The 22,399-nt window shown below is 46.0% G+C and overlaps 4 protein-coding genes and 1 long non-coding RNA gene across 5 annotated transcripts; 3 read left to right on the plus strand and 2 right to left on the minus strand.

The window, feature by feature from the left end:
• The first annotated feature begins 153 nt into the window (after positions 1–153).
• Positions 154–6,863, plus strand: smg8 (SMG8 nonsense mediated mRNA decay factor). The gene is made up of 6 exons (XM_089016444.1): positions 154–1,236; positions 2,035–2,538; positions 3,072–3,477; positions 3,555–3,700; positions 4,610–5,494; positions 6,373–6,863. Exons 1-6 carry the CDS (start codon positions 613–615, stop codon positions 6,583–6,585), a joined length of 2,778 nt encoding a protein of 925 aa, XP_088872570.1. The 5' UTR covers positions 154–612; the 3' UTR covers positions 6,586–6,863.
• LOC148886860 (uncharacterized) lies at positions 5,386–14,039 on the minus strand. The gene is made up of 3 exons (XR_016117777.1): positions 13,982–14,039; positions 12,576–12,864; positions 5,386–5,524 (listed from the first exon to the last, which is right to left on the minus strand). It is a non-coding gene; the product is annotated as an uncharacterized LOC148886860 (long non-coding RNA).
• Positions 7,847–11,029, plus strand: kcnj15 (potassium inwardly rectifying channel subfamily J member 15). The gene is made up of 2 exons (XM_089016930.1): positions 7,847–8,013; positions 9,560–11,029. The coding sequence occupies exon 2, from the start codon at positions 9,587–9,589 to the stop codon at positions 10,610–10,612; it is 1,026 nt and encodes a 341-aa protein (XP_088873056.1). The 5' UTR covers positions 7,847–8,013; positions 9,560–9,586; the 3' UTR covers positions 10,613–11,029.
• On the plus strand, positions 13,226–17,778 carry LOC148886862 (uncharacterized). The gene is made up of 2 exons (XM_089016445.1): positions 13,226–14,365; positions 15,835–17,778. Exons 1-2 carry the CDS (start codon positions 14,090–14,092, stop codon positions 17,662–17,664), a joined length of 2,106 nt encoding a protein of 701 aa, XP_088872571.1. The 5' UTR covers positions 13,226–14,089; the 3' UTR covers positions 17,665–17,778.
• Positions 17,779–17,926: 148 nt separating this feature from the next.
• Positions 17,927–22,337, minus strand: vps26c (VPS26 endosomal protein sorting factor C). Its single transcript, XM_089016447.1, has 8 exons — positions 22,174–22,337; positions 21,708–21,851; positions 20,786–20,935; positions 20,409–20,489; positions 20,252–20,326; positions 20,028–20,178; positions 19,390–19,542; positions 17,927–18,055 (listed from the first exon to the last, which is right to left on the minus strand). Exons 1-8 carry the CDS (start codon positions 22,228–22,230, stop codon positions 17,973–17,975), a joined length of 894 nt encoding a protein of 297 aa, XP_088872573.1. The 5' UTR covers positions 22,231–22,337; the 3' UTR covers positions 17,927–17,972.
• Positions 22,338–22,399: the final 62 nt, after the last annotated feature.

The following is a 22,399-nucleotide window of genomic DNA, read 5'->3' on the forward strand; positions in this document are numbered from 1 at the left end:
AAGGACGTGACGTCACGGGAGGTGTCTTCACGCGTGACGAGAACGCGCATGGGAATATTTTTGTTTTATTCGTAATGTATGTGGACACGGTGACTATAACAAGTCATATGATTCAGGTTAAAATGATAATCATTTGGTCCAAAACAGAAATGTCAACGAACATTTGCCAGTTTTATTTCACGTCGTCTCACAAATAAAGACATTCCAATGTAAGTTGATGACATACTATTGCTATCGCGAAAAGTTTGTGGGGCCATTGACTTCGTCGTAGTCATAACATGTTACATAAACCGTGTTGTGAATTTACTCGTAGAGGAACGTTGTACATCTTTGTTTTTGTATCCATTCGGACATTTTAGTTTTTGAACCACTAAGTCGTGTTGGCGCCACCCCTCGTTATTGCTATCGCGAAAAGCTTTTGGTGATATTCACCTCGACCGTAGTCATAACATGTTACATAAACCGTGTTGTGAATTTACTCGTAGAGGAACGTTGTACATATTTGTCTTTGTATCCGGTCGGACATTTTAGTTTCCGAACCACTAAGTCGTGTTGGTGCGTCACTATTTTGGTGCCCCCCTCGCTCTTTGTTTTGGTCCTTTCCAAACCAAAATGAAGGCGGTCAACATGGCCGCCGCCGTGAGCTTAGAGAGCCTCCTCCGCGCGGTGGTCTCGGAGGACGCCGAGCACCGGGACGACGGCCTTTGCGTGGTGGGCATCTTCGGTAAAAGCAACACGCAGCTGGGCGCCCTCAAGGAGTCGCTGGTCAACATCCTGGCGGACAAGCACGTCTTCTCCGCCTTGGGCGGAGCGGACGACGACGGCGACGACGGCGGCATCCGGGCGTTGTACAACCCGGACGACCGCGTCTTGTATCTGCTGCTCACCTCCGTGTGCGACGGCCGCCAGTTGCTCCAGCGGGCTCGCCGTTCACCGGGCGCGGGCAGCGGCCACGCCGACGCGCACGACTTCTGGAAGGGTCTCGAGCGACGGCACTGCCTCGATCTCCTCTACTTATTCTCCGTGTGTCACGTCCTGCTGCTCGTCCACCCCAACCATACGTTCGACGTGACTTACGACCGGCTTTTCCGAGCTCTGGACGCCCTGAGGCAGAAGGCGCTGCCGCTGCTCCGGGCCGCCGTCAAGGACTGCCCGGTGTCCAAGGAGTGGAAAGTCAACTGCAGGCCTTGCCCGCCTCGGTTGCTCTTCGTCTTCCAGATGAGCGGAACCCTCAAGGTCCGCCGTGTGCAACACATCCACACCCACACACAACCCACACATTACACAATTGACTTTTAGTTTAGTTTTTTCTCATCATTAAAACGAAAAAAAAAGTAAATAAAAAAACTCAGTAGTGGGCCATGCATGTCACTCATAGGCCTTCAGTAGTGCTATGTCTGAATCAATCAGCTGCGAGTGCGGTGTGATATTACTACACATCCACTAGACTCGAGCCGAGAGGGGTGATGGCTGGTCTAGCTGGCTATCTAGCTAACTATTATCTATCTATCTTAAATGCTTAAATATGACAACACACATGTGGAAGCAGCACAAAAGGGGAAAAGGAAGCTGAAAGACAATTTGGAATTATTTAATAAGAATCCACGGACAAAATCATTTGCTATCTATTAGCTATCTGGCTGGCTAGCTAGCTATCTATTCACTATCTAGCTGGCTGGCTATCTAGTTAGGTATCTGTTGGCTATCAATTGGCTAGCTAGCTAGCTTTGTATCTTGAATTACGTCCGGGTTGAGTGAACGCTGGCGCCTGTGGCAGCCGCTGCTCACCCACAGAAAAACTTATCCCGTGACTGTAAAATGACCTTGAGAGTTTTGAAAGGCGCTTCTAAATGAAATGTATTATTATTATTTTCTATCTGTTAGTTATCTATTAGCTATGTATTAGCGGTCTAGCTATCTATAAATGTATTATTATGATTCAAATATAATTCCCATCTCTTTTGAGGCCAGCAGAGAAGGCCTCGCAGGCCCTGCCGCCCCACCACTGACATTTCTCACTGGGTTCTTCTCCAGGGGCCCAACGGCGGCACCGAGACGACGGGCGTCCACCCGGACAAGCCCAAGAAGCACTCGCCCCGTCGGCGTCTTCAGCACGCCCTGGAGGACCAAATCTACCGCATCTTCCGCAAAAGCCGCGTGCTAACCAACCAGAGCGGCAACTGCCTGTTCAGCGTCCCCGCCAACCAGGCCTTCGTCTACGTGCTGCCCGCCGCCGCCGCCGCCGAGGACCCCCCGGGGGCCCTGCTGGGCCGCCTGCGCTCCAACTGCATCCTGTGCGAGCAGGACTCGGGCGCGCTGGTGTCCGGACCGCGCCGCTACCAACAGACGCGGCGCTCGGCCCGGCGGGGGGTGGCTGAGGTCGCCGTGGGGGGCGTGGCGGCGACTGATTGTAGCTTGAAGGAGTTTTTGTGGCAGCACGTGGAGCTGGTTCTGACCAAAAAGGGCTTTGATGACAGCGTGGGACGGAACCCGCAACCGTGTCACTTTGAGCTGCCGTCCTACTCCAAGTGGGCCCAGGTTAGATTCGAAAGTCTACCCCCACCAGCTATGGGCTATCAATTAGCTATTAGCAGCCCGGCTGGCTGGCTAGCTATCTAGCTAACTATTAGCTATCTATTACCAGGCTGGCTAGCTATCTAGCTAACTATTAGCTATCCATTAACGGCCTGGCAGGCTATCTAGCTAACTATTAGCTATCTATTAGCAGCCTGGCTGGCTAGCTATCTATTAGCTAGCTAGCTGCTTTCTATCTATTTGAAAGGTGCTTAGAAATGAAATGTATTATTATCCATTTTCTATCTGTTGGTTATCTATTAGCGGTCAGGGTGGCTGGCTATCTAGCTAACTATCTATTAGCTAGCGAGCTAGCTTTCTATCAATTTGAGTCACCTTCGGGTTAAGTGAACGCTGACGCATGTGTCTGCCGCTGCTCACCCACAGAAAAATGTAGCCCCGTGACTATAAAGTGACCTTGAGAGTTTTGAAAGGCGCTTAGAAATGAAATGGATTATTATTATTATTATGTTTTTAATTCTCCAAAATGGCCACAGGTGGCGCTGAAGCTCCACCAGGCGCTAACGGGCAGCGACGACGACAACGACGCCGAAACAGCCGAGCAGGCGTCTAAGATCCAAGCCCAGCTGAAGGTACTGGACGGCTTTCTGGACGCCGACGCCAAGTTCTCGGAGAACCGTTGCCAGAAGGCCCTGCCGCTGGCCCACGGCGCCTACCAGGCTAACCTACCGCACAACTACACCACGGCGGTGCATAAGAACCAGCTAGCGCAGGCGCTGCGCGTCTATAGCCAGCACGCGCGTGGCGTAGCCTTCCAGCGCTACGCCCTGCAGGTCCACGAGGACTGCTACAAGTTCTGGAGCAACGGCCACCAGCTATGCGAGGAACGTAGCCTTTCCGACCAACATTGCGTTCATAAGTTTCACCTTCTGCCACAAGCGGGTTAGCAAAAGTCGCCATTTTCTTTTTTTCATGTTAGCATGCAAAATGTTAGCACTTTTGCTTTTCGATTTTCTTAGGAGAGGCAACAGATATGGATCACAACCCGCCTATTCTCAACCACAACAGTAGGGGGCGCACCACCGGGTCCTGCAACTGCGGGAGGAAGCAGGCTCCCCGAGAGGACCCCTTTGACGTTCAGGCGGCAAACTACGAGTTTTACCAGGTCTGGGATTCACAAATTTGTCTGGGTTTTGTTTTATCATGCTTGGGTGACGATAAAGCTCTGGTCAGACCTCTGGCAATGTTTTTTTTTTTTTTTTTTTTTTTTTTTTTTGCTTTCATGAGGGGGCAGCATTTGCCTTTCAGCTTCAGCTGTTGTTCAAGCGCTATATACAGGTAACATCCGACTTACGACCGAGTTCCATTCCAACCAAATGGTCGTAAGTCAAAATGGTTGTAAGTCGAAATCCATTCAAAATGTTGAATAGAAACTCCCCCCTCTGGTGCAATCACACGGTCGATTGCTGTGCGAGAGTGAGATGCTAGCTGGCTGGCCAAAATTGTCATACGTGTTGCCGGCCTGCTAGCGCGTAGCGGTGCCAGGCGTAGAATTAACATTTGTAGAATAGGGTCTGGAGGTCGCGGTCGTAAGTTGGATGTTACCTGTACATGCTATCTAGCTGGCTAGCTATTAGCTATCGATTGGTTAGCTAGCTAGGTTTCTATCTATTTGTCTTACTATTCTATTTGAGTTACTTCCGGGTTGAGTGAACACTGGTGCGTGTGGCTGCCACTGCTCACCCAGAGAAAAACTGATCCCGTGACTGTAAAGTGACCTTGAAAGGTGCTTAGAAATCAAATGTATTATTATTGTATTTTGTACATCCGGCCCCATTTCAAGCTAAGATAACTCCAGACCGATATCACTTAGGAATTAACTCTTTTTCTGATGAAAGAAGAGAGTCTAGAGTTTCTTACGCTGCATTGAATGTTAATGTAGTCCTAAAAGTCAATACAGGTAACATCCAACTTACGACCGGCTCAACTTACGACCGCGACTTTTCTGCGCTTGGTTTCAAACTCACCCGTCCGTCCGTCCGTCCGTCTGTCTGTCCTTGTTGTGGTCTTGCAGGCCTTGGATGAGAAATGCTGCGTGAAGCTGGAGCGCATCAACTTCCCCATCTTCCAACCCAGCACGCCCGACCCGGCGCCGGCCGGCAACCGGGGGCCACGCCCCCCTTGCGAGGCAGACGGCGAGCGCCTGAAGGACCCCGGCGCCGCCCACAGCCACACGCCGGGCGACACCGGCTTGAGTCTGGCGCTCAGTTTGGGCCAATCCACCGACAGTTTGGGCGCTTACGCCGACGGCGACGGGTCGTCATCCGCCGCCGTTGACGGGCAAGTCCAGCAGAAGCGACCTAGCTTGGCCGACCGGCAGCCGTCCACCGTGGAGTACCTGCCCGGAATGATGCACTCGGGTTGCCCTAAAGGCCTCCTGCCCAAATTCTCCAGCTGGTCGCTTCTCAAACTGGGCCCGGCCAAGTCGTACAATTGCCACAAGGGCCTGGAGCAGCCCGGATTCCTCCCCGGCGCCAACTTCCTGCTCCCGTGGGACCTCCTGATCCGAACCCGCGGCGAAGACGACCCGGTCGAGACGCTGGACGGCGCCAGCGCCGCCGCCTCCTCCTGGCCGGCTCCTAACAAAAACCCGGTGGGGAAACGCGGTGGCCCGGGCGGCCCCGGACGCAACCGGCGGCGGGACGACACGGCGAGGGCTTACGTGGGATTCGAGTACGAGGACGGGCGAGGGCGGCGGTTCATCGGGTCGGGGCCCGATAAGGTCGTCAAGGCGATGGCGGGCGCCAAGGAGACCGCCGGCAGGGTGTTAAGCGGCGACGTGGCGCTTTACGTGCCGTCGCCCTCGCAGGGGAGGGGCCTCAAGCCGCATTTTGCTCAGCTGATGAGGCTTTTTGTCGTGGTGCCCGACGCGCCGCTGGAAGTTAGCCTCAACCCGCAGGTAAGCCACGCAAAGAAACACTTTTTCTTTCTGGAATTGACAAGCACAATAAAATGAACATACAACAACAAAAATGGACATAAAATGACAAATTAAAAATGTTCTTTTCATTAAAAAAATAAAATAAAATTCCTCGCAAAAAAAAAATGGAGACATAAGATGACAAATTAACATTTTTGTGTTAATAGGAAAAGCCCCAAAAAATGTCCATAAGATGAAAAATTAACAATTTCCGATTCATATAAAAAAATAATACTTCCCAGCAAAAAAAAACATTAAAAAAAATTGTCTTCATTGAAAAAAATGGCTGTAAGATGAAAAATTAAAAATGTTCTTTTCATTAAAAAAACAAAAACAATTCCTAGCAAAAAAAATACAAAAAAATGGACATAAGATGACAAATTAAAAATGTTCTGTTCATAGAAAAAAAAACAGATGTTCTAGTAAAAAAATAAAAAAATGGACATAAGATGAAAAATGTCAAATTTTCTGTCCATAGAAAAAGCAGATGTCCTAGCATAAAATGGCTGTAAAATGACCAATTACAAAAATTCTGTTCATTAAAAAAAACTCATTTCCCAGAAAAAAAATAACATAAAAAATGAACATAGGATGCCGAAAAAAATCTGTTAGTAGAAAAAGCAGAAGTCGTAGCAAAAAAATCAAAAATGGCCGTAAGATGTCAAATGAAAAGCGTGCATTCTCCAAAACGTTCATTTTGAAATTGGAAAAATATCGCATGCATCTCCCATTTGAAGTTTTACATTCCATGTATAATATTTATATATATATTTTTTTAAAAGTGATGTATTTTTTTGTGTTGTGTGGGAGAGGCAAGGGACGGCAAAAAGACGATGGCATTTGCTTTTCTTTTGCAGGTGCAGCCTGGCCCGCCGCCGTGCCCCGTCTTCCACCCTGAGCAGAGCGACTTGGTGCTTCCCCCCGACGGCCTTTGGGTGCTCCGCTTTCCGTACGCTTACGCCACCGAGGTGGGACCCTGCTACCCCCCCAAGGAGAACCAACCCCTGGCCCACTACAAAGTGCTGCGGGGAATCCTCCGAGCCGCCGCTAACGCCAACGCCGCAATTTAACCGCATTTAACCACAATAAACCCTCGACAAATGCGCAATACCGCAAACGGCCACCGGAGGGAGACAATTTAAGCATCCTGCCAAGAACCAGCTTCTTTGCTTGTCAATCAATCTGTTCGGGATTAAACAAGAACCGGGAATGTAGTTTGCTACGTATCTTGTATATATTTGTCAACTCCGCAAGTTTTAAGAACTTTTCCGGGCCTGTTTCCTGAAAACTAGTTGCCATTTTGAACATTTCCCGATTAAACGGATGCCGTTGAAAAGTTAAAACATAACCGAACTGGCCTGCGAGAGTGATTCTTCCACACACATTTTAACAAATCACTGACCTCATTTTTTTTTTTTTAAACTATCAAATGGAAATATTTGAAAATCTATTTATATATCTAATTTTTAAACATTCGTTATTTGAGCGAAAATCACTAATTAAAAATGCTATCTAGCTAGCTACCTAGTTGCCTATCTATTAGCTATCTGGCTGGCTATTGAGCTATCAATTAGCTATACAGCTATCTAACTATCTATTAGCTAGCTATATAGCTAGCTTTCTATATATTTGAGTTACTTTGGGGTTGAGTCTAATTTTTAAACATTCGTTATTTGAGCGAAAATCGCTAATTAAAAATGCTATCTAGCTAGCTGGCTATTTAACTATCTAGCTGGATATCTATTGGCTATCTAGCTAGCTTTCTATCTATTTGAGTTACTTCCAGATTGAGTGAACGCTGGCGCATGTGGCTGCCGCTGCTCACCCACGGGAACATTTATCCTGTGACCTTGAGTTTTGAAAGGCACTTATATATACACACACAGAAAAAAAACACACTTGAATATCACCTGAAGGAATGTAGCCAATAACAATGTAGTTAATAACAAAGCTCGCTAGTCAAGGTCATCAAGTGGGACGTCACAAGTGACGTTCGATTGTTAAAAGGCGAACGATTATGATTGGAAGTGACATGTTTTTTTTTTTTAATCCTCTGGTTTAAACTGTTTTTTTTGGGGGGGTTCACGCGTCCCATGAGGACCATTTGAAGAATTGCGTTTTTAATCGCAGAACCACTATTTAGCATTTCCTTGGTGACCTTTGGAGTAGGATTGAGGTAAATCTGGGCCGCTGTTTAAAGCTACAACATGAATACCGAAAAAGTCAAAACATCGTCTGTCCGGAGGGGGCTTTTTTATTTATTTATTTTTTTTGCTCCCCCCCCCCCCACCCTCACTCACCCGGTGAACAGGTACAAGAGAGGAGAGGCGGTACGAACTAAATCATTTTCCACAGTGTGCTAAAGTTCACCTAGCGAGGCAGGCCGAAAGTAGATAGAAGAGAAGACCCTTGGACGACGACGACGACGACAATGACGGCGTCGAGATGTTGATGGACGAGCGTCGTTACCGACGAAAAGACGACGACGCCTTGACAAGGTGACACAAATTGATTTTAGAATAGGTGCTCGTGAAATGGTTAACGCCATTAAAATGACCTGATGACCTCTCGCAAAGGGAAATCTTGATACTAAGACGGACGAATTGGAGGCGTATTTTATGTATGTTTTTAATATGTGGGAGAAAAGCATATTGTCGCCGATATGAATGACTATATTGAGGCAGTTTGACGACAGGGCCAAATCATTTTGGAAAATCATTTATTAGCCATTTTTTAACGAGTTTTAGAGGGCAATGAGGTGCGCTAGTGTTTTAATCAACTTATTATTATTATTACTATTATTATTGTTATTATCAACTTATTATTTCAACTAATTAGTTTTTAAGGGACTGCAACGTTTAGCATTTTTGTAACAGACTTAAAAAATGTAGTAGGGCAAATATTATAATATTATATATTTTTTAAAAAAAATATTATTTATAGCATTTTCGCAACTGATTACAAAAATAATGTCGAAGGGCTAATACTGTAATACAATTATTATTATTATATATTTTTGTAATTATTTTTTTGTCAATTTCTTCTTATTTTTTAACAAATTATTTGAAGTGACTTCACCGGTTAGCATTTTTTTGCAACTGATTAAAAAAAATGTAGTAGGGCAAATACTGTAATATTATTATTTATATTTTTTAACAAATTATTTGTTTATCAACTTATTTTTTTTCACAACTTTAAGTGACTTCAACGATGAGCATTTTTGCAATTGATTACAAAAATAATGTAGAAGGTCAATTATTGTAATAACATTATTATATATATTATAAACAAATTATTATTTGTCAACTTATCATTTTTAATTTTTTAACACATTATTTGAAGTGACTGCACCGATTAGCATTTTTGTAACTGAGCAAATGCTATAAAATATTTTAACCTTTGAGTGATTAAATCTGGAACTAATTAACTATTTCTTTGGGTTAAACTCTACAGTAGCTTATGCTCTAATTATTTATACGTCTTCGAATCTGTTTTTCACTTCCCTGTTTTGACAGTTAAAATTGAAAATATACGTTGCTGCCATCTAGAGGACAAAATACAAACTGCATCGTTTTTGACCATTTTATTTTCACTTCAAATCGTCAAATTATTAACAAGAAGAATATATTTCATTATCTGAGCACCTTTCAAAATTCTCAAGGTCACTTTACAGTCACCGGATAAAGTTTTTCTGTGGGTGAGCAGCGGCAGCCACATGCGCCAGTGTTCACTCAACACTGAAGTAACTCAACTAGATGGAAAGCTGGCTAGCTAGCTAGCTAATGGATAGCAAATAAATAGCTAATAGATAGCCAGTCAGCTAGACAGCTAATAGCTAGCTAGGTAATGGATATGGAATAGATAGCCAGATAACCAACAGCTAGCCAGCCAGTCAGCTCGACAGATAACAGCTAGCTAGCTAATGGATAGCGAATAGATAACTACAACAGGTCAAACCTTTCAAACGGTTTTCACAAGGCGGGTGATTTTTAACGCAGTTTTTGCCGGGACGGGCGTTGCTTTTCCTTCTCCGTTCATCCGAAGGTCCCCAAAAAACGAGGCGGCAGCGCGATGACGGCGAGGAAAGCGGAGGTCCGTCGACGCATGGTGTCCAAAGACGGCCACAACAACGTGCGCATCAATAACGTGGAGGGCATGGTCAAGTTGTACCTTCACGACATCTGGACCACGGTGGTGGACATGAAGTGGCGCTACAAGCTCACCCTGTTCGCCTCCACCTTCATCATGACCTGGTTCGTCTTCGGCGTCTTCTTCTACCTGATCGGCATGGGCAACGGCGACTTGGAGCCAGTCCTCAACTCCAACCACACGCCCTGCCTGGAGAACGTCAAAACCTTCACGGGGGCGTTCCTCTTCTCCCTGGAGTCGCAGACCACCATCGGTTACGGATTCCGCTACATCACCGAGGACTGCCCGCTGGCTATCTTCACCTTGGTGGCCCAGCTGGTCATCACCGGGCTGGCCGAGATCTTCGTCACGGGGGCCTTCCTGGCCAAGCTGGCCCGGCCCAAGAAGCGAGCCGAGACCATCAAGTTCAGCCGGCGGGCGGTGGTGTGCCGGCGACGGGGGCGACTCTGCCTGGTGATCCAGGTGGCCAACATGCGTAAGAGTCCGCTCATCCAGTGCCAGCTCGCCGGCAAGCTCCTCCACGCCAACGTCACCCAGGAGGGCGAGAAGAGCCTGGTCCACCAGACCTCCGTCCACTTCTTCATGGACTCCAGCGGCGAGTGCCCGTTCCTCATCCTTCCGCTTACTTTCTACCACATCCTGGATGAGCGTAGCCCCCTAGCCGGGCTCACCGCCCGGAACCTGCGCAGCCGCGAGATGGAGCTGCTGGTGACCCTCAACGCCACCATGGAGTCCACGGCGGCAACCACCCAGAGTAGGACGTCCTACGTGCCCGGCGAGATCCTTTGGGGCTACGAGTTCAAGCCGGTGATTTTCGCCACGGCCGGCGGGAGATACGTGGCCGACTTTAACTTCTTTGACAAGGTTCAGGTGTGCGGCGACGCCACGTTCCTCGACAACGCTCCGGCTGAAAAGCTCCAGCTGGAGGAGAACTACAAGAAAGAGTAGCTAACTGCAGTTTTTTTCTGGTCCAGAACCGCTCAGGTTTGGGACTCCTGCTGCGGGCTGACGACTCCTTATCGAAATCGATATGATGTGGAGCTAGCCGGCCACTGTGTGGGCAGCTTAGTTTTGGTAGCATTAGCGAGCACGTGCTAATAAGGTCATTTGTGATTTTTGTGTGTGGGAAAGGCGACAAACATGAAATTTAACATGACGGTAGGAATATAGGTAGGGCCGGAACTACCAGTAAGACTTTAGTTTGCTGACGAAGCTTCTTGGATAAGAAGTGAAACATCCGACACCTTCAAATTTGTACAGATGACGGCTGAAGAAACCTTTTCATCCATGGACCATTCCTGTACCACTGAGAGCTTACACAGACAAAGAGTAAAATAAGATTTGTTTGACTACAAAAATGTCTTCTTTGTTTTCTTTTCCCTTCCAATGTCGACTTTTAGCTTTTATCGTGACAACAATTTGACAGCAGCAAAGTGATAAAATTAAAAGGAAAGGAGAGGAAGAAGTAGAAAAACAAAATACAGGAGCTGCTGTAAAGGCAGCAACTGTCGCAAAGTCAAAACCTAGCTGATCTCTATTTGCTATCTATTCGCTATCTAACTAGCTAGCTAGCTATTAGTTATCTATTAGCTAGCTAGCTATCTTTCTATCTATTTGAGTTATTCCAGGTTGAGTGAACGCTGGCGCATGTGGCTGCCGCTGCTCACCCGCAGAAAAGCTGATCCTGTGACTTGAGAGTTTTGAAAGGCGCTTAGAAATGAAATGTATTATTTTTATTAGTTGAAACTGATCGCTATAAACACTCGTGACTCCAAAACATGATCCATATTTTCATTCAGACAATTTATTGTTTCTGCTTTACCAGCATTTTTAGAGCGAATTTGCTAAATGATCACGCGAGGAAGTCTTAAGCTAGCTGAAGTCCAAGATGACCACGCACCGGTCCATTTGGCCACTACCTCTTTGGTTCGTTTTTATTTGGAGAAATTCGAGATTTATCAGAATCAGAAAACCTTTAATCGGCCCACAATTGGGAAATTTGCAACACATTTAGCGCAAAATAAGAACTGTGAGAGCAATAAACGCAACAAAACGTCAATAAGGCTTCTTTCTAGTTGAATTTAGCACAAACGCCATTTTTATTTTATTTGACAATGTAGCGCTACATTTATTTTACATACAAAATACTGACGCCTACAGGACGTAGATGGAACTGCATCTAGCCAATCGTTTACAAATGTTTACATTTAGATTTGTTTGTTACGTTTGAAACTAGCAAATAAATGATACATTTAACTCCTCGTCTGCTTTTCGACCATTTTAAGAACGACTTTGCTTCATGGTCAACCGAGTAAGTCTTAAGCTAGCTGAGGTCCATTTTGCCACGATTTCCCTGGTTAGTTTTTATTTGGAATGGCCAGAGAAAGAGCCTTACTGTCGAGAGTGAGAGTAACAAACGCAATAAAACATCGATAAGGCTTCTTTCTTGTTGAATTTAACACAATCGCCATTTTGATTTTATTTGAAAATGTACCGACCACTAAATGTACAGTATTTTAAATATACATTACTGACGCCTAGAGGACATTGGCGGAACTGCGAGTAGCCAAACGGGCTAAACATTTTCATTTGTTTGAAAAGTTTGAAACTCACTAATAATGTCGACGTGACTCAAGCAGATCTATAATGAGATAAAATGTGTTTCCGGTTACTTTTTGGTTCGTTTGGACACTTTACGGTAGTTTAAAATTCAACCTAACAACGTGGCACGGCGTAAACGTCACCTCGATTTGTTTGGACTGTTAGCAAAAAATATACACACACACAACAGAAACGCGTATTTCAGTGTTACGTTTGAGATAAAAGTAGTTGAATATTTAGCACACACAATTAAAGGAGCGTCGTGTACCCCCTCCCCCCACCCCCAAAATGATGGGCTACCTGGTCCTACCTGTTCGTCGACGGGATGAACGTCAAACGAAAGTTTCCGGCTTCCATTTTTCTTGGGGGGGGGGGGGGTAAGCTTCGGCTCATGACGTCATCAGATGGGGGTCCATAAAAACGCAGCTGACACAAGCAGCGTCGGCAATTGATCTTTGTACAAAAGATGACGTCACTGGCGAGCGCCCAACGTTTGTCTGTGGTGGCCCGTGTGTCGCCGTGACGTCACACTGTGAATCCGAGTCGGCGACTCGGAGCTCCTGTGTTGTGAGTCCTCTTGTTACTCGCCTCCTGCAAGACTTACACAAATACTACATTTGTCGTCCATTTTAATGCTAACAATGCTATAAACGATCGCTGTTTCGGTTTTTTTCCTCCTTTTTTCCCGCCTAAACAGGTGAGTCACAAACGCATTTTAATTCACAATTCATTACTTAATTAATTACTTATGAATATAAAGATTATAATTTGTTGAAAAGTTTGAATATAAAACACGAAATGTACTAATGACATTTTATTAAAAATGCTAACATGTCGGTAATAACCAGCATATACAAAAAAAGGTACTGCAGGTCATGAAGATTTTGACATGGTGTTACTATTTTTAATGAAATGCTCACATTTAGTAATAATAATAACAATAATAATAATAATAATAATACATTACATTTTAAGCGCCTTTGAAAGCTCTCAAGGACACCAGTCACAGACAAGCATAGATACAATAATAGATAAAATACAATTATAAATAGATTACAATAAATAAAATACAATTATAAATAGAAACAAGAGACAGAGCTACACAGACTATTTTAATGAAATACTAGCTAGCATTTAGTAATAATAAAATAATAATACATTTTAAGCGCCTTTCAACGCTCTCAAGGACACTTTACAGTCACAGACAAGAATTGATATAATAATAAATAAAATACAATTGGATTTGCCTTTATTAGTCTCGCAGTGGAGAAATTTACATTTCACAGCAGCAAAGTTATGAAAGGAATGAAAGTAGAAAAACAAAATACATGAGCTGCTGGAAAGAATACAATCAATAAAATATAATTATAAATAGAAACAAGAGAGAGAGCTACACGGACACTTTTTAATAAAATGCTAGCTAGCATTTAGTAATAATAAAATACATTTCAAGCGCCTTTCAAAGCTGTCAATGACACTTTACAACTTCCAGGTTGAGTGAACGCTGGCGCGTGTGGCTGCCGCTGCTCACCCACACAAAAACTGATCCTGTGACTGTAAAGTGACCTTGAGAGTTTTGAAAGGCGCTTAGAAATTAAATGTATTAATATTATTCTCATTATTAGCTAGCTAGCGTTCGATCTAGAAGCTTAATCTAGCGCTTTTTTTGTCTTTCACCCCCTCTAGAGTTGACCTTTGACCCTTGGGCCCACAAACCTCATTTGCGTTGCGATTTGGACTTTTTCCGTCGTCCGGTCGTCATCCGTTGTCCAAATCGATGACGCGATCCGACTGGTGAAATTGTTTCCAAGCCACCTCGGAGAGATGGAGGCGGAAATTTTCCCCAAGGAAGTCATCTTGGAACTGGTGAAAGCCAGTTTCGAGCAGATCTCGACGACCCAGTGGGCTCTGCTGGTGGCGGGGACCCCCGACTCGGAGACCAAGGCCATCATCGCCGACACCATCGGCGACGTGATCCAGAGGATCTCCTCCGACGTGGTCAGGCATCTTCTGCCCGCCATTAATGATCACCTGCGAGGACAAGAGGTTCACACGCCGGTCCGGATCGGTGGAAAAGAAGGATTCGGACTTTGTTCACGGGTAAGAAGACCGCTAAAAAAAGCCCGAAAACATTAGCAATGTGTGAAACTCATGACAAAAAGTTAGCGGACACCAGGGCAGACAACTCTGAAAAGTTGCCTGCCCCGGCCTGTTTGTGATGTGTCGTTCGCGAACGAGCCGGTTCTTAGAGCCGGATCTCTGAAGTGAACGAAGAGAGCCGGTTCCTAACAAGGAGCCGGAAATGGGAGCCGAATTCTTTTGTCCTCTATTTCCCGCCCCCAGTCTTCGGCTAAAGCCGCATGTGATTGGTCGATAGCCATTGTAGAGGAGGGAGGATTATAGACACACGCAGCAGTGTAGATAGGTGGACATGTTATTACATTATGCTGTTATTATTCAATTATATTTTTTACTAGTTGGTATGATAGCATTATTAATATGAAAAGCAAATTAGTGACAGTTGATGATCAGACCAGAGTAGCCACAGGAAGGTGAAAGTTAGTGGATGCTCTCTGTGCACATATAAATCAAGCCATATAAATAAAAATATTTGATATAGTGTATTTTTTACACGAGTAATCCGTTTTTCGCATGATTTTTGGTAGTTAATTTAAGCAAAGAAAAAAAAACCTGAAGAGCCATTTAGGAGCCAAAAGAGCCGGATCTTTTTAGTGAGCCGAGCCAAAAGAACCGTCTCTCTGAAAAGAGATGGAATTGCCATCACTACTGCCTGCCCCATTTTTCATAACTTGAAACACAATAAGAACTAATCACAAAAATACAAATATTATAGACTAGTTAAAAAAGTCCGCTAGCCTTATGCTACTTAATGAATGCTAGGCTAGTTTAAACAAAGTCCACTAGCCAAATGCTAATGGATAAATGCTAGGCTAGTTAAAAAAGTCCACTAGCCAAATGCTAATGAATGAATGCTAGGCTAGTTTAAAAAAAGTCCAATGGTCTAATGCTAATGAATGAATGCTAGGCTAGTTTAAAAAAGTCCACTAGTTCTAATGCTAATGAATTAATGCTAGGCTAGTTTATAAAAAATCCACTAGTCTAATGCTAATGAATGAATGCTAAGCTAGTTAAAAAAAAAGTCCACTAGCCTAATGCTATTTGTCTTACTACTCTATTTGAGTTACTTCCGGGTTGAGTGAATGCTGGCGCGTGTGGCTGCCGCTGCTCACCCACAGAAAAATGGATCCAGTGACTGTAAAGTGACCTTGATAGTTTTGAAAGGCGCTTATAAATGAAATTTTCAGGTAATATTCGACTTACGATCGACTCGACTTACGACACCTGTACTTACGACCATGACCCCCAGATCCAATTTCAGAGGGAGGAGTTTGCGAGTCATTTATCCTCTGAGCCTCTATTAAACATTTTGAATGGATTTCGACTTACGACCATTTCGACTTACGACCGTTTGCTCTGAACGGAACTCGGTCGTAAGTCGGATGTTACCTATCTGTATTACTATTAATTATGACTTCCTACCACCACAGGTGATCAAGGCCATCGACCGTTGCAGTCCGAAGCTGAGCGAGTGCCTGACCGAGACCTTCGCGGCCGCCTTGGACCTCCCGCCGCAGAAGTACGAAGGCTCGGGGGAGCTCACCTCCCTGGTGGAGTCGGAGGTCAAGCACCGGGTGACGTCGGCCTTGTCCGTGGCCCGGAACACGAGCGAATGGCCGTCGGACCCTACCCTCTTCATCCGGGGCACTATGTCTAGCGTCGGAAACCTGTCGTCCATCTTCCGCAAAGCCGTGGAGTACCTGAGGCAGGCGTTCGCCCGGACCCGAACGCCGTGCGTGGTCCTGTGCGGCCGCTCGGCTATGAAAGCCGGCGACATGACGGACGCCGTGAGCGGGATCCTCCTCAAGTGGTCTAGTCAGGGCGAGAAGGACAACGACCCGCAAAACCGAGTCGACGTGGAGACGAGGAGCCGAACCTCTGACCCGGATAACTTGGAAGTGGTGACCGACACTTCCGAGTCGGGGTTGACGCAAAGCGCCAAGCTAGCCGCGCTGGATATCACCAGAAGTATCATCCAGGAACCCTCGGGCGGCTCCGGAGACCGCGCGGAAAAACTGACGCGTTTCAACGTCAACCTGAAGGTCATTTCCAATAAAGTCAAGAATTTCTTTAGCTCGCAGGAAACGGCCGGCGCGGACGGCGGCGTCACCGTACGCAAGATGCGCTTCTTTAAGTTTGCGCGCTCGCAGTTTACGCGCATGTTGGGAGGTCTCAAGCGCACCTTCAAGAACCAGGAGGGCTGCTTGGTGTGCCTCAGGCCGGACCAGCAAAAGTCCCCCAGAGGGGACTCCAAAGGCACCTTCAGGTCCAGCACCTTACACGTCAGACCCTCGCAAAATCCCGCCTTTGAGTTCGAGGCCATCCAAGAGATGGTGTCCAAGCTGTTTGAAGACCTCAGCAAGCTGGAACCGGAAGCCCGCGCCGCCAAAATCCAGCGCTACATGGACGAGAAGCTCTGGGGCTTCTCTCAGGAACTCACCTCTCGTCTGTACGAGTACATCATGTCTTCTCAGAGCGAAGTGTACGAGGTGCCCTCTAGCCGTTCCAACACACCTTTCATGGACTCTGTACTATGGGGCCGGCGAGGCAAGAAGAACTGGGACGGTGGCCAGAAGTTCTCGCCCGAGGTCCTGTACGCCATGACGGAGGACGCGGTCTGGAGGTTCCTGCAGCAACTGCTGCTCTGGATGGAGACGGAGGACGGGGGGACGTACGCCGACGAGGTGTCGGGCGCCGTCGGCGAGATCAACGAGCTGGTGGTCACCGCCCTCAACACGGGCGAAGATCTGCAAGACCAGGTCTCCACAGAAGCCAGCTTGGAAGAGCTGGCGAAGGACGACGCCCCGGTATTGTCCTCACACGTCCTGGAAAGCTGCGCCAGGACCTCGCCCTGCTCCGACTCGGAACCGCTTTCCTTGAAGGACCTGAGCGAGGTCTTGGCCTTCACGCTAGCAACCCAGCTGGGCCACCGCCTGCCCAAGAAGTGCAAGAGGTCTCTGAAACCAGACGCCCTGATGCTGGTGGTCCAGCATCTGTCCTCCAGGGCGCTTCAGGAGATCCACCCGGACCACATGGACAACATCGAGACGCTGGCCAACGTGGAGGAGGTGATCGTCCCCGTGGTGAAGAATCTGCTAGCCGAGTTCGGATCGCCCGATAAGCTAGTGGAAGCCGTAACGTTGGACGAGGCCTACTTCGACGACGTGGTCCTGAAGCATCTGGCGGCGCAACTCAAAGCCCCCAGAGATGCGCCCCGCGGCGCCTTGTCGTCCATCATGCGCTGCTACCCGTGTCGCTGATCCCCCGTCGGACCTTAGCGCTCGGGCGGATCGCGTGACCCGACCATCGCCCCGGACTTCTGAACCCAAGATGGCGGGTGAATCTTGGCATTCGATCGGGTCCAGACACGGACTCCGTTTGAACATGTGGAGCCGGTTGGTTTGCGGTCATCTCGAAGCTTCGCCTAGCTTGACCATGAAGCTTCATCTAGCTTGACCACGAAGCTTCACCTTCACCGATGGGTCAATACGGCACCTTTAAGAGAATTCAAAGGATCCAACCTGGATTCTTCAACTGTTTTTATTGATCTGCACCGACTCCTCCGGACTCAGACCCTGCACAGCTTGAGCGGGAAGTTCTCGGTGATCAGGTGGTCGTCATGGAGCACGATGACGACGTTGACTTCAAACTCTGTGAAGAAAATGCGTCATTTTTTTTAGCTCAACTGCGAGAGATAAATTCTTGCTAGGCGATGGTACCGAATCCCACTGGACATTTTATGGAGATGATTTCATTTTCATATTTCCATATCTCAGTGGAGAACGTACTCCACCCCAAGGGTGGGCAAAGCGCGGCCCACCGAATATTGACATCAGGATTTATGTTATATTTTTGTGCATTATTTTTCGGTTGTTCAAATATGTACAGTGATACCTCAGCTTATGAACTTAATTGGTTCCCAGAAAGTGTGTGTAAGGCAAAGTGTGTCTTTCAAACATTAATTTCCCATAGGAAACCATTAAAATGAAAATAATTCGTTCCCAGGTTCCCATAAACCATAATTTTCTACTAAATAACACTTAAAATGATACAAAATATACCTTATTTTATGTACAATAAATGTGCTATTGTATGTATTGTAATTAAAGAAATAAAGTACGGTATAATAAAGTCATTTTATTGACCTTTGTGTTGGTTGTTGATGTAGTTGCCTCTTGATGATATCCGCGTGAAGTTGCCGTGCTTTCTCTGCGATAATAATATTAATAATAATCATAATAATAATACATTTCATTTAACAGCGCCTTTCAAAACTCTCAAGGTCACTTTACAGTCACAGGTTCAGTTTTTCTGGAACTTACATATAATTTCACATTTTTGATCGGAAATTACTTTTAAGCAACAACAAAAAAAAAAAAAAACTGGTTAAATCTGGCTCTTTTTAGTGAGCCAAAAGATCCGGCTCTTTTTAGTATGCCAAAAGATCCAGCTGTTTTTAGTATGCGGCTCTTTTTAATGAGCCAATAGACTAAAAAAAGCTATTTTTTTAGTGAGGGAACCAAAAGAACCAACTTTCTCATCAATGAACCGAAAGAGCCAACTCTCTCAAGTGAGCCGAGCCAAAAAGATGGCTCTCTAAAAAGATTCAGCTCTTCTTTGTGGGCCGAAAGAGCCATCTCTTTTTAATGAGCCGAGTCAAAAAGAACGTCTCGCTGAAAAGTGTCGGCTCTCGTTAGTAAGCAGAAAGAGACTTGTTTTATTTAGTGATTTGAGCCAAAAGACTGGCTAATAGAGCCGGCTCTCGTTAGTGAGCCGAAAGAGCAATATTTTTTTAGTGAGCCGGGCAAAAGAACTGGCTCTCTAATAAGAGTCTGCTCTCAATCATGAGCCGAAAGAGCTGGTTCTTTTTCGTGAGCCGAGCCAAAAGAAACGACTCTCTAAAAAGAACCAGAATTCCCATCACTAGTCCTCGACGTGGTCAGACGGTCAAAAGTACATGATGTACATGACGTGTCTCCACTGACCGACTTTGAAGTTGGTGGTCTCCAGGGTGGGACAGGTGAAGAGCCTGGGGAACACCATGTAGATGGGAATGGGCAGCCCGCGACACACGTCGCCCTCGGCTATCTGGATGTTCTGGATCTCGGTGGCGTCTCGGGCGTAACCTTCGGCGCAGCCTGTACAAGAACGCAGACGGAAAAGGATTCATAAAATAACATGTAAATCGGGTGTACATCAAGTGTACAGATGGCTTGTGCTGGTTATTTGTGGAGCCTGATTGATAGGAATTTTAACCTTGCAGTCTACACTCTGCCTTTGAACTATCAAAGTTGAAACGAGTGCAAATGTCACTGTTTTCTCTCCATTTTCTAACTCTCTATCGTCTGCCTGTCTCTCTAATGTTTTAACCACCTCCCCTCACTGCTGCGTTCTTGACCAATCACGTGGCTTTAACCGAAGACTGGGGGCGAGGAATAGAGGACAAAAATGAGTCGGCTGCCATTGTCTTGTTAGGAGAACGGGCTCGTTCGGCAACGACACATCACTCATTGTGGCAGCTCCGTGTGTATCCCGAAAAATAGTTTGTATGCCAAGGTAAAAATGTCATCAATTTAACGTTGGTAAACCGAAACGTTTGTAAGAAAATGGCAACGGTCCATACCGCAGGTCTCCACTCGAATGAGCTGGAGTTCGATGCTCTTGATGGGAACGTCAGAACTTTCCACCACCACCTCTCCGGTTAGCGGACGGCTTACGACGCAGGTGGTGTTGTCCAGGTGACCTCGGATGAGAAACCTCGGCAGTGAACTCCGCTGAGAACGAAGGACGACCAAGTGAGTGACTTGGACTCTTGGCGGCAATTCGGAATCAAACGTTTTGGGGCACCTCGCGGATGTTCTGAAGGGTCTCGGGCGTGATGGTGAAGTTGACCGGGGAGGCGCCCACGTTTGCTTTCTGGGGCTAAAAATGAGTAGGGTTGAACTTTTAGAGATCATCTTGTGGTACAAGTTCCACTCGCATGTGGGCGGGGCATATTTCCAACCTGACAGTGGACGATGAATTCGCAGCTTTTGCTTAAATCTTTGGCCAGCAGGGAGCGCTTCAAGTCACAGCGAAGAGTGTACTGTAATAACAACAACAACAATAATAATAATACATTTCATTTAGAAGCACCTTTCAAAACTCTCAAGGTTACTTTACAGTCACAGGCTCAGTTTTTCTGTGGGTGAGGAGCGGCAGCCACACGCGTCAGCGTTCACTCAACCCAGAAGTAACTCAAAAAGACCAGTAACACCAAAACGAAACGCCAACATTTAGGCTACGTTAGCATTTCGACTGTCAAAAAATACATTTTGGTCAAATGCAGGAAAACGGCAAGAAACAAGGCAGATGGAAATACGAACTGTGTTGTGTGCTAACCTGGATGTTGATGAAGACCCCGTGGTAGGTCTCGTACAGCGTTTTGTTGCCTTTGGCGTCGAGGGGGAACTCGAAAGGGATCTCCGTCTTGCCTCCTGGGATCTTGCCGGCTTTGGCCACCTCGATGCTGCAGCTGATCAGCGGGATGGGCTGCGGAGAAGCAATGTCAGATTATGTCTTTGGACTCATAATAATAATAATAATTATTATAATAACACATTTAATTTCTAAGCGCCGAGGGGTTTCAGGTTGAGACTTTTCAGGCTTAGGGTTAGAGGTTTCTCAGGCTTAAGCGTTTCACGCTTAGGGTTTTAGGGGTATCCGGTTTAGGCTTTTCAGGCTTAGGTGTTTCAGGTTTAGGGTTTTAGGGGGTTCAGGCTTAGGCTTTTCAGGCTTAGGGGTTTGGGTTAGACGTTTTCAGGGTTAGGCGTTTCAGGCTTAGGGTTGTCAGGATGAGGGGTTTTCAAGGCTCATGAGTTTTTAGGTTTGGGCGCATCAGGGTTATGGTTTTAGGGGGTTCAGGTCTGCATGTTGTAGGCTTTAGGCTTACAGGCTTTTCAGGTACGCTGAGGGTTTTAGGGGTATCCGGTTTAGGCTTTTCAGGCTTAAGGTTTTTCAGGCTTAGGTGTTTCAGGCTTAGGGTTTTAGGGGGTTCAGGTTTGCAGTTTTCAGGCTTAGTGATTTAGGGGTTTCAGGCCTAAGGTTTTTGGGTTTTCAAGGCTTAGGAAAATTCAATCAAAACAACCAAACACATAATTATTCTTTTGTTACACAACCGTAACCGCCTGACAGAGAGATGGAGAGACTGGACAAAATACAAAAAGGAAAAAAGTGGAGATTCCTGGAAAGGTATTGATTTCAAGAAACGCAAGGTCTGGACTTTTTGACCTTAGCTATTTGAACACGTCATTATTGATCTCACCTTGACTGAGTTATAGAAGGCCTCAAAGACGCCAACGCTCTTGGAGCTCAGCTGTAGGTTGACCAGGCCCTCCATGCTAAGGGAGATCCCATGATGCTGCATGGCCTCCTTGCATGCCAGCACAATAATGCCGGCCAAAGACTCCTGCATGATGTCAGAGAAACACATTACCTAACTTATTGTGTCACCTATGAGATAGAAACCAATACATCATTGATTTTGAATCCCAAATGAATATTAATAAAGGGGTAAACATGTATGTCAAAAACAACGAAATATATATTCACTTTCATACACTCAAAAAATAGTTGAAAAAAACACAAGTAAACAGTAAATGGGAGGGGGAAAGAAAATTTGTATGCGAAGAAAAGTAAATGAGACGCAAGTCACGAGACAAGGATGGCGCCTCCTCTTCTGTCAAACTAGCATAGCACCATTAGCATCGCTTCACTTTCGACGTACTTACACCCTCATGATAAACTTTGTTGGCCCTTTTTAGCCGTATGTCCAACGTGACGCTCATCTCCGGTCGTCAGACATCAGCCCAGTCGTTTAACGGTAAAAATTTCATGTTATGTAGCTGGACATGTTGGATTTTTAGACGACTTACATACTTCTGTGATTACTTCCGGATAAAAGCGGAAGTAGCGACGCTCGAGACGTTTAACGTTTTCAAAGTAAAGGCGAGATAA

The sequence above is a fragment of the Hippocampus bargibanti genome, linkage group LG16 (genome assembly GCF_051943395.1).
Source record: "Hippocampus bargibanti isolate YZ-2025 linkage group LG16, ASM5194339v1, whole genome shotgun sequence".
NCBI classification, from domain to species: domain Eukaryota; kingdom Metazoa; phylum Chordata; class Actinopteri; order Syngnathiformes; family Syngnathidae; genus Hippocampus; species Hippocampus bargibanti.

Coding starts and splice junctions, on each gene's coding strand:
- smg8 (XM_089016444.1), top strand. CDS start 613: ATGAAGGCGGTCAACATGGCCGCCGCCGTGAGCTTAGAGAGCCTCCTC. Junction 2,539..3,071: donor CCTACTCCAAGTGGGCCCAG/GTTAGATTCGAA, acceptor AAATGGCCACAG/GTGGCGCTGAAGCTCCACCA. Junction 3,478..3,554: donor TCACCTTCTGCCACAAGCGG/GTTAGCAAAAGT, acceptor CGATTTTCTTAG/GAGAGGCAACAGATATGGAT.
- kcnj15 (XM_089016930.1), top strand. CDS start 9,587: ATGACGGCGAGGAAAGCGGAGGTCCGTCGACGCATGGTGTCCAAAGAC.
- LOC148886862 (XM_089016445.1), top strand. CDS start 14,090: ATGGAGGCGGAAATTTTCCCCAAGGAAGTCATCTTGGAACTGGTGAAA. Junction 14,366..15,834: donor GATTCGGACTTTGTTCACGG/GTAAGAAGACCG, acceptor CTACCACCACAG/GTGATCAAGGCCATCGACCG.
- vps26c (XM_089016447.1), bottom strand. CDS start 22,230: ATGAGCGTCACGTTGGACATACGGCTAAAAAGGGCCAACAAAGTTTAT. Junction 21,852..22,173: donor ACAAAGTTTATCATGAGGGT/GTAAGTACGTCG, acceptor GACATCATGCAG/GAGTCTTTGGCCGGCATTAT. Junction 20,179..20,251: donor CCCTTCAGAACATCCGCGAG/GTGCCCCAAAAC, acceptor CTTCGTTCTCAG/CGGAGTTCACTGCCGAGGTT.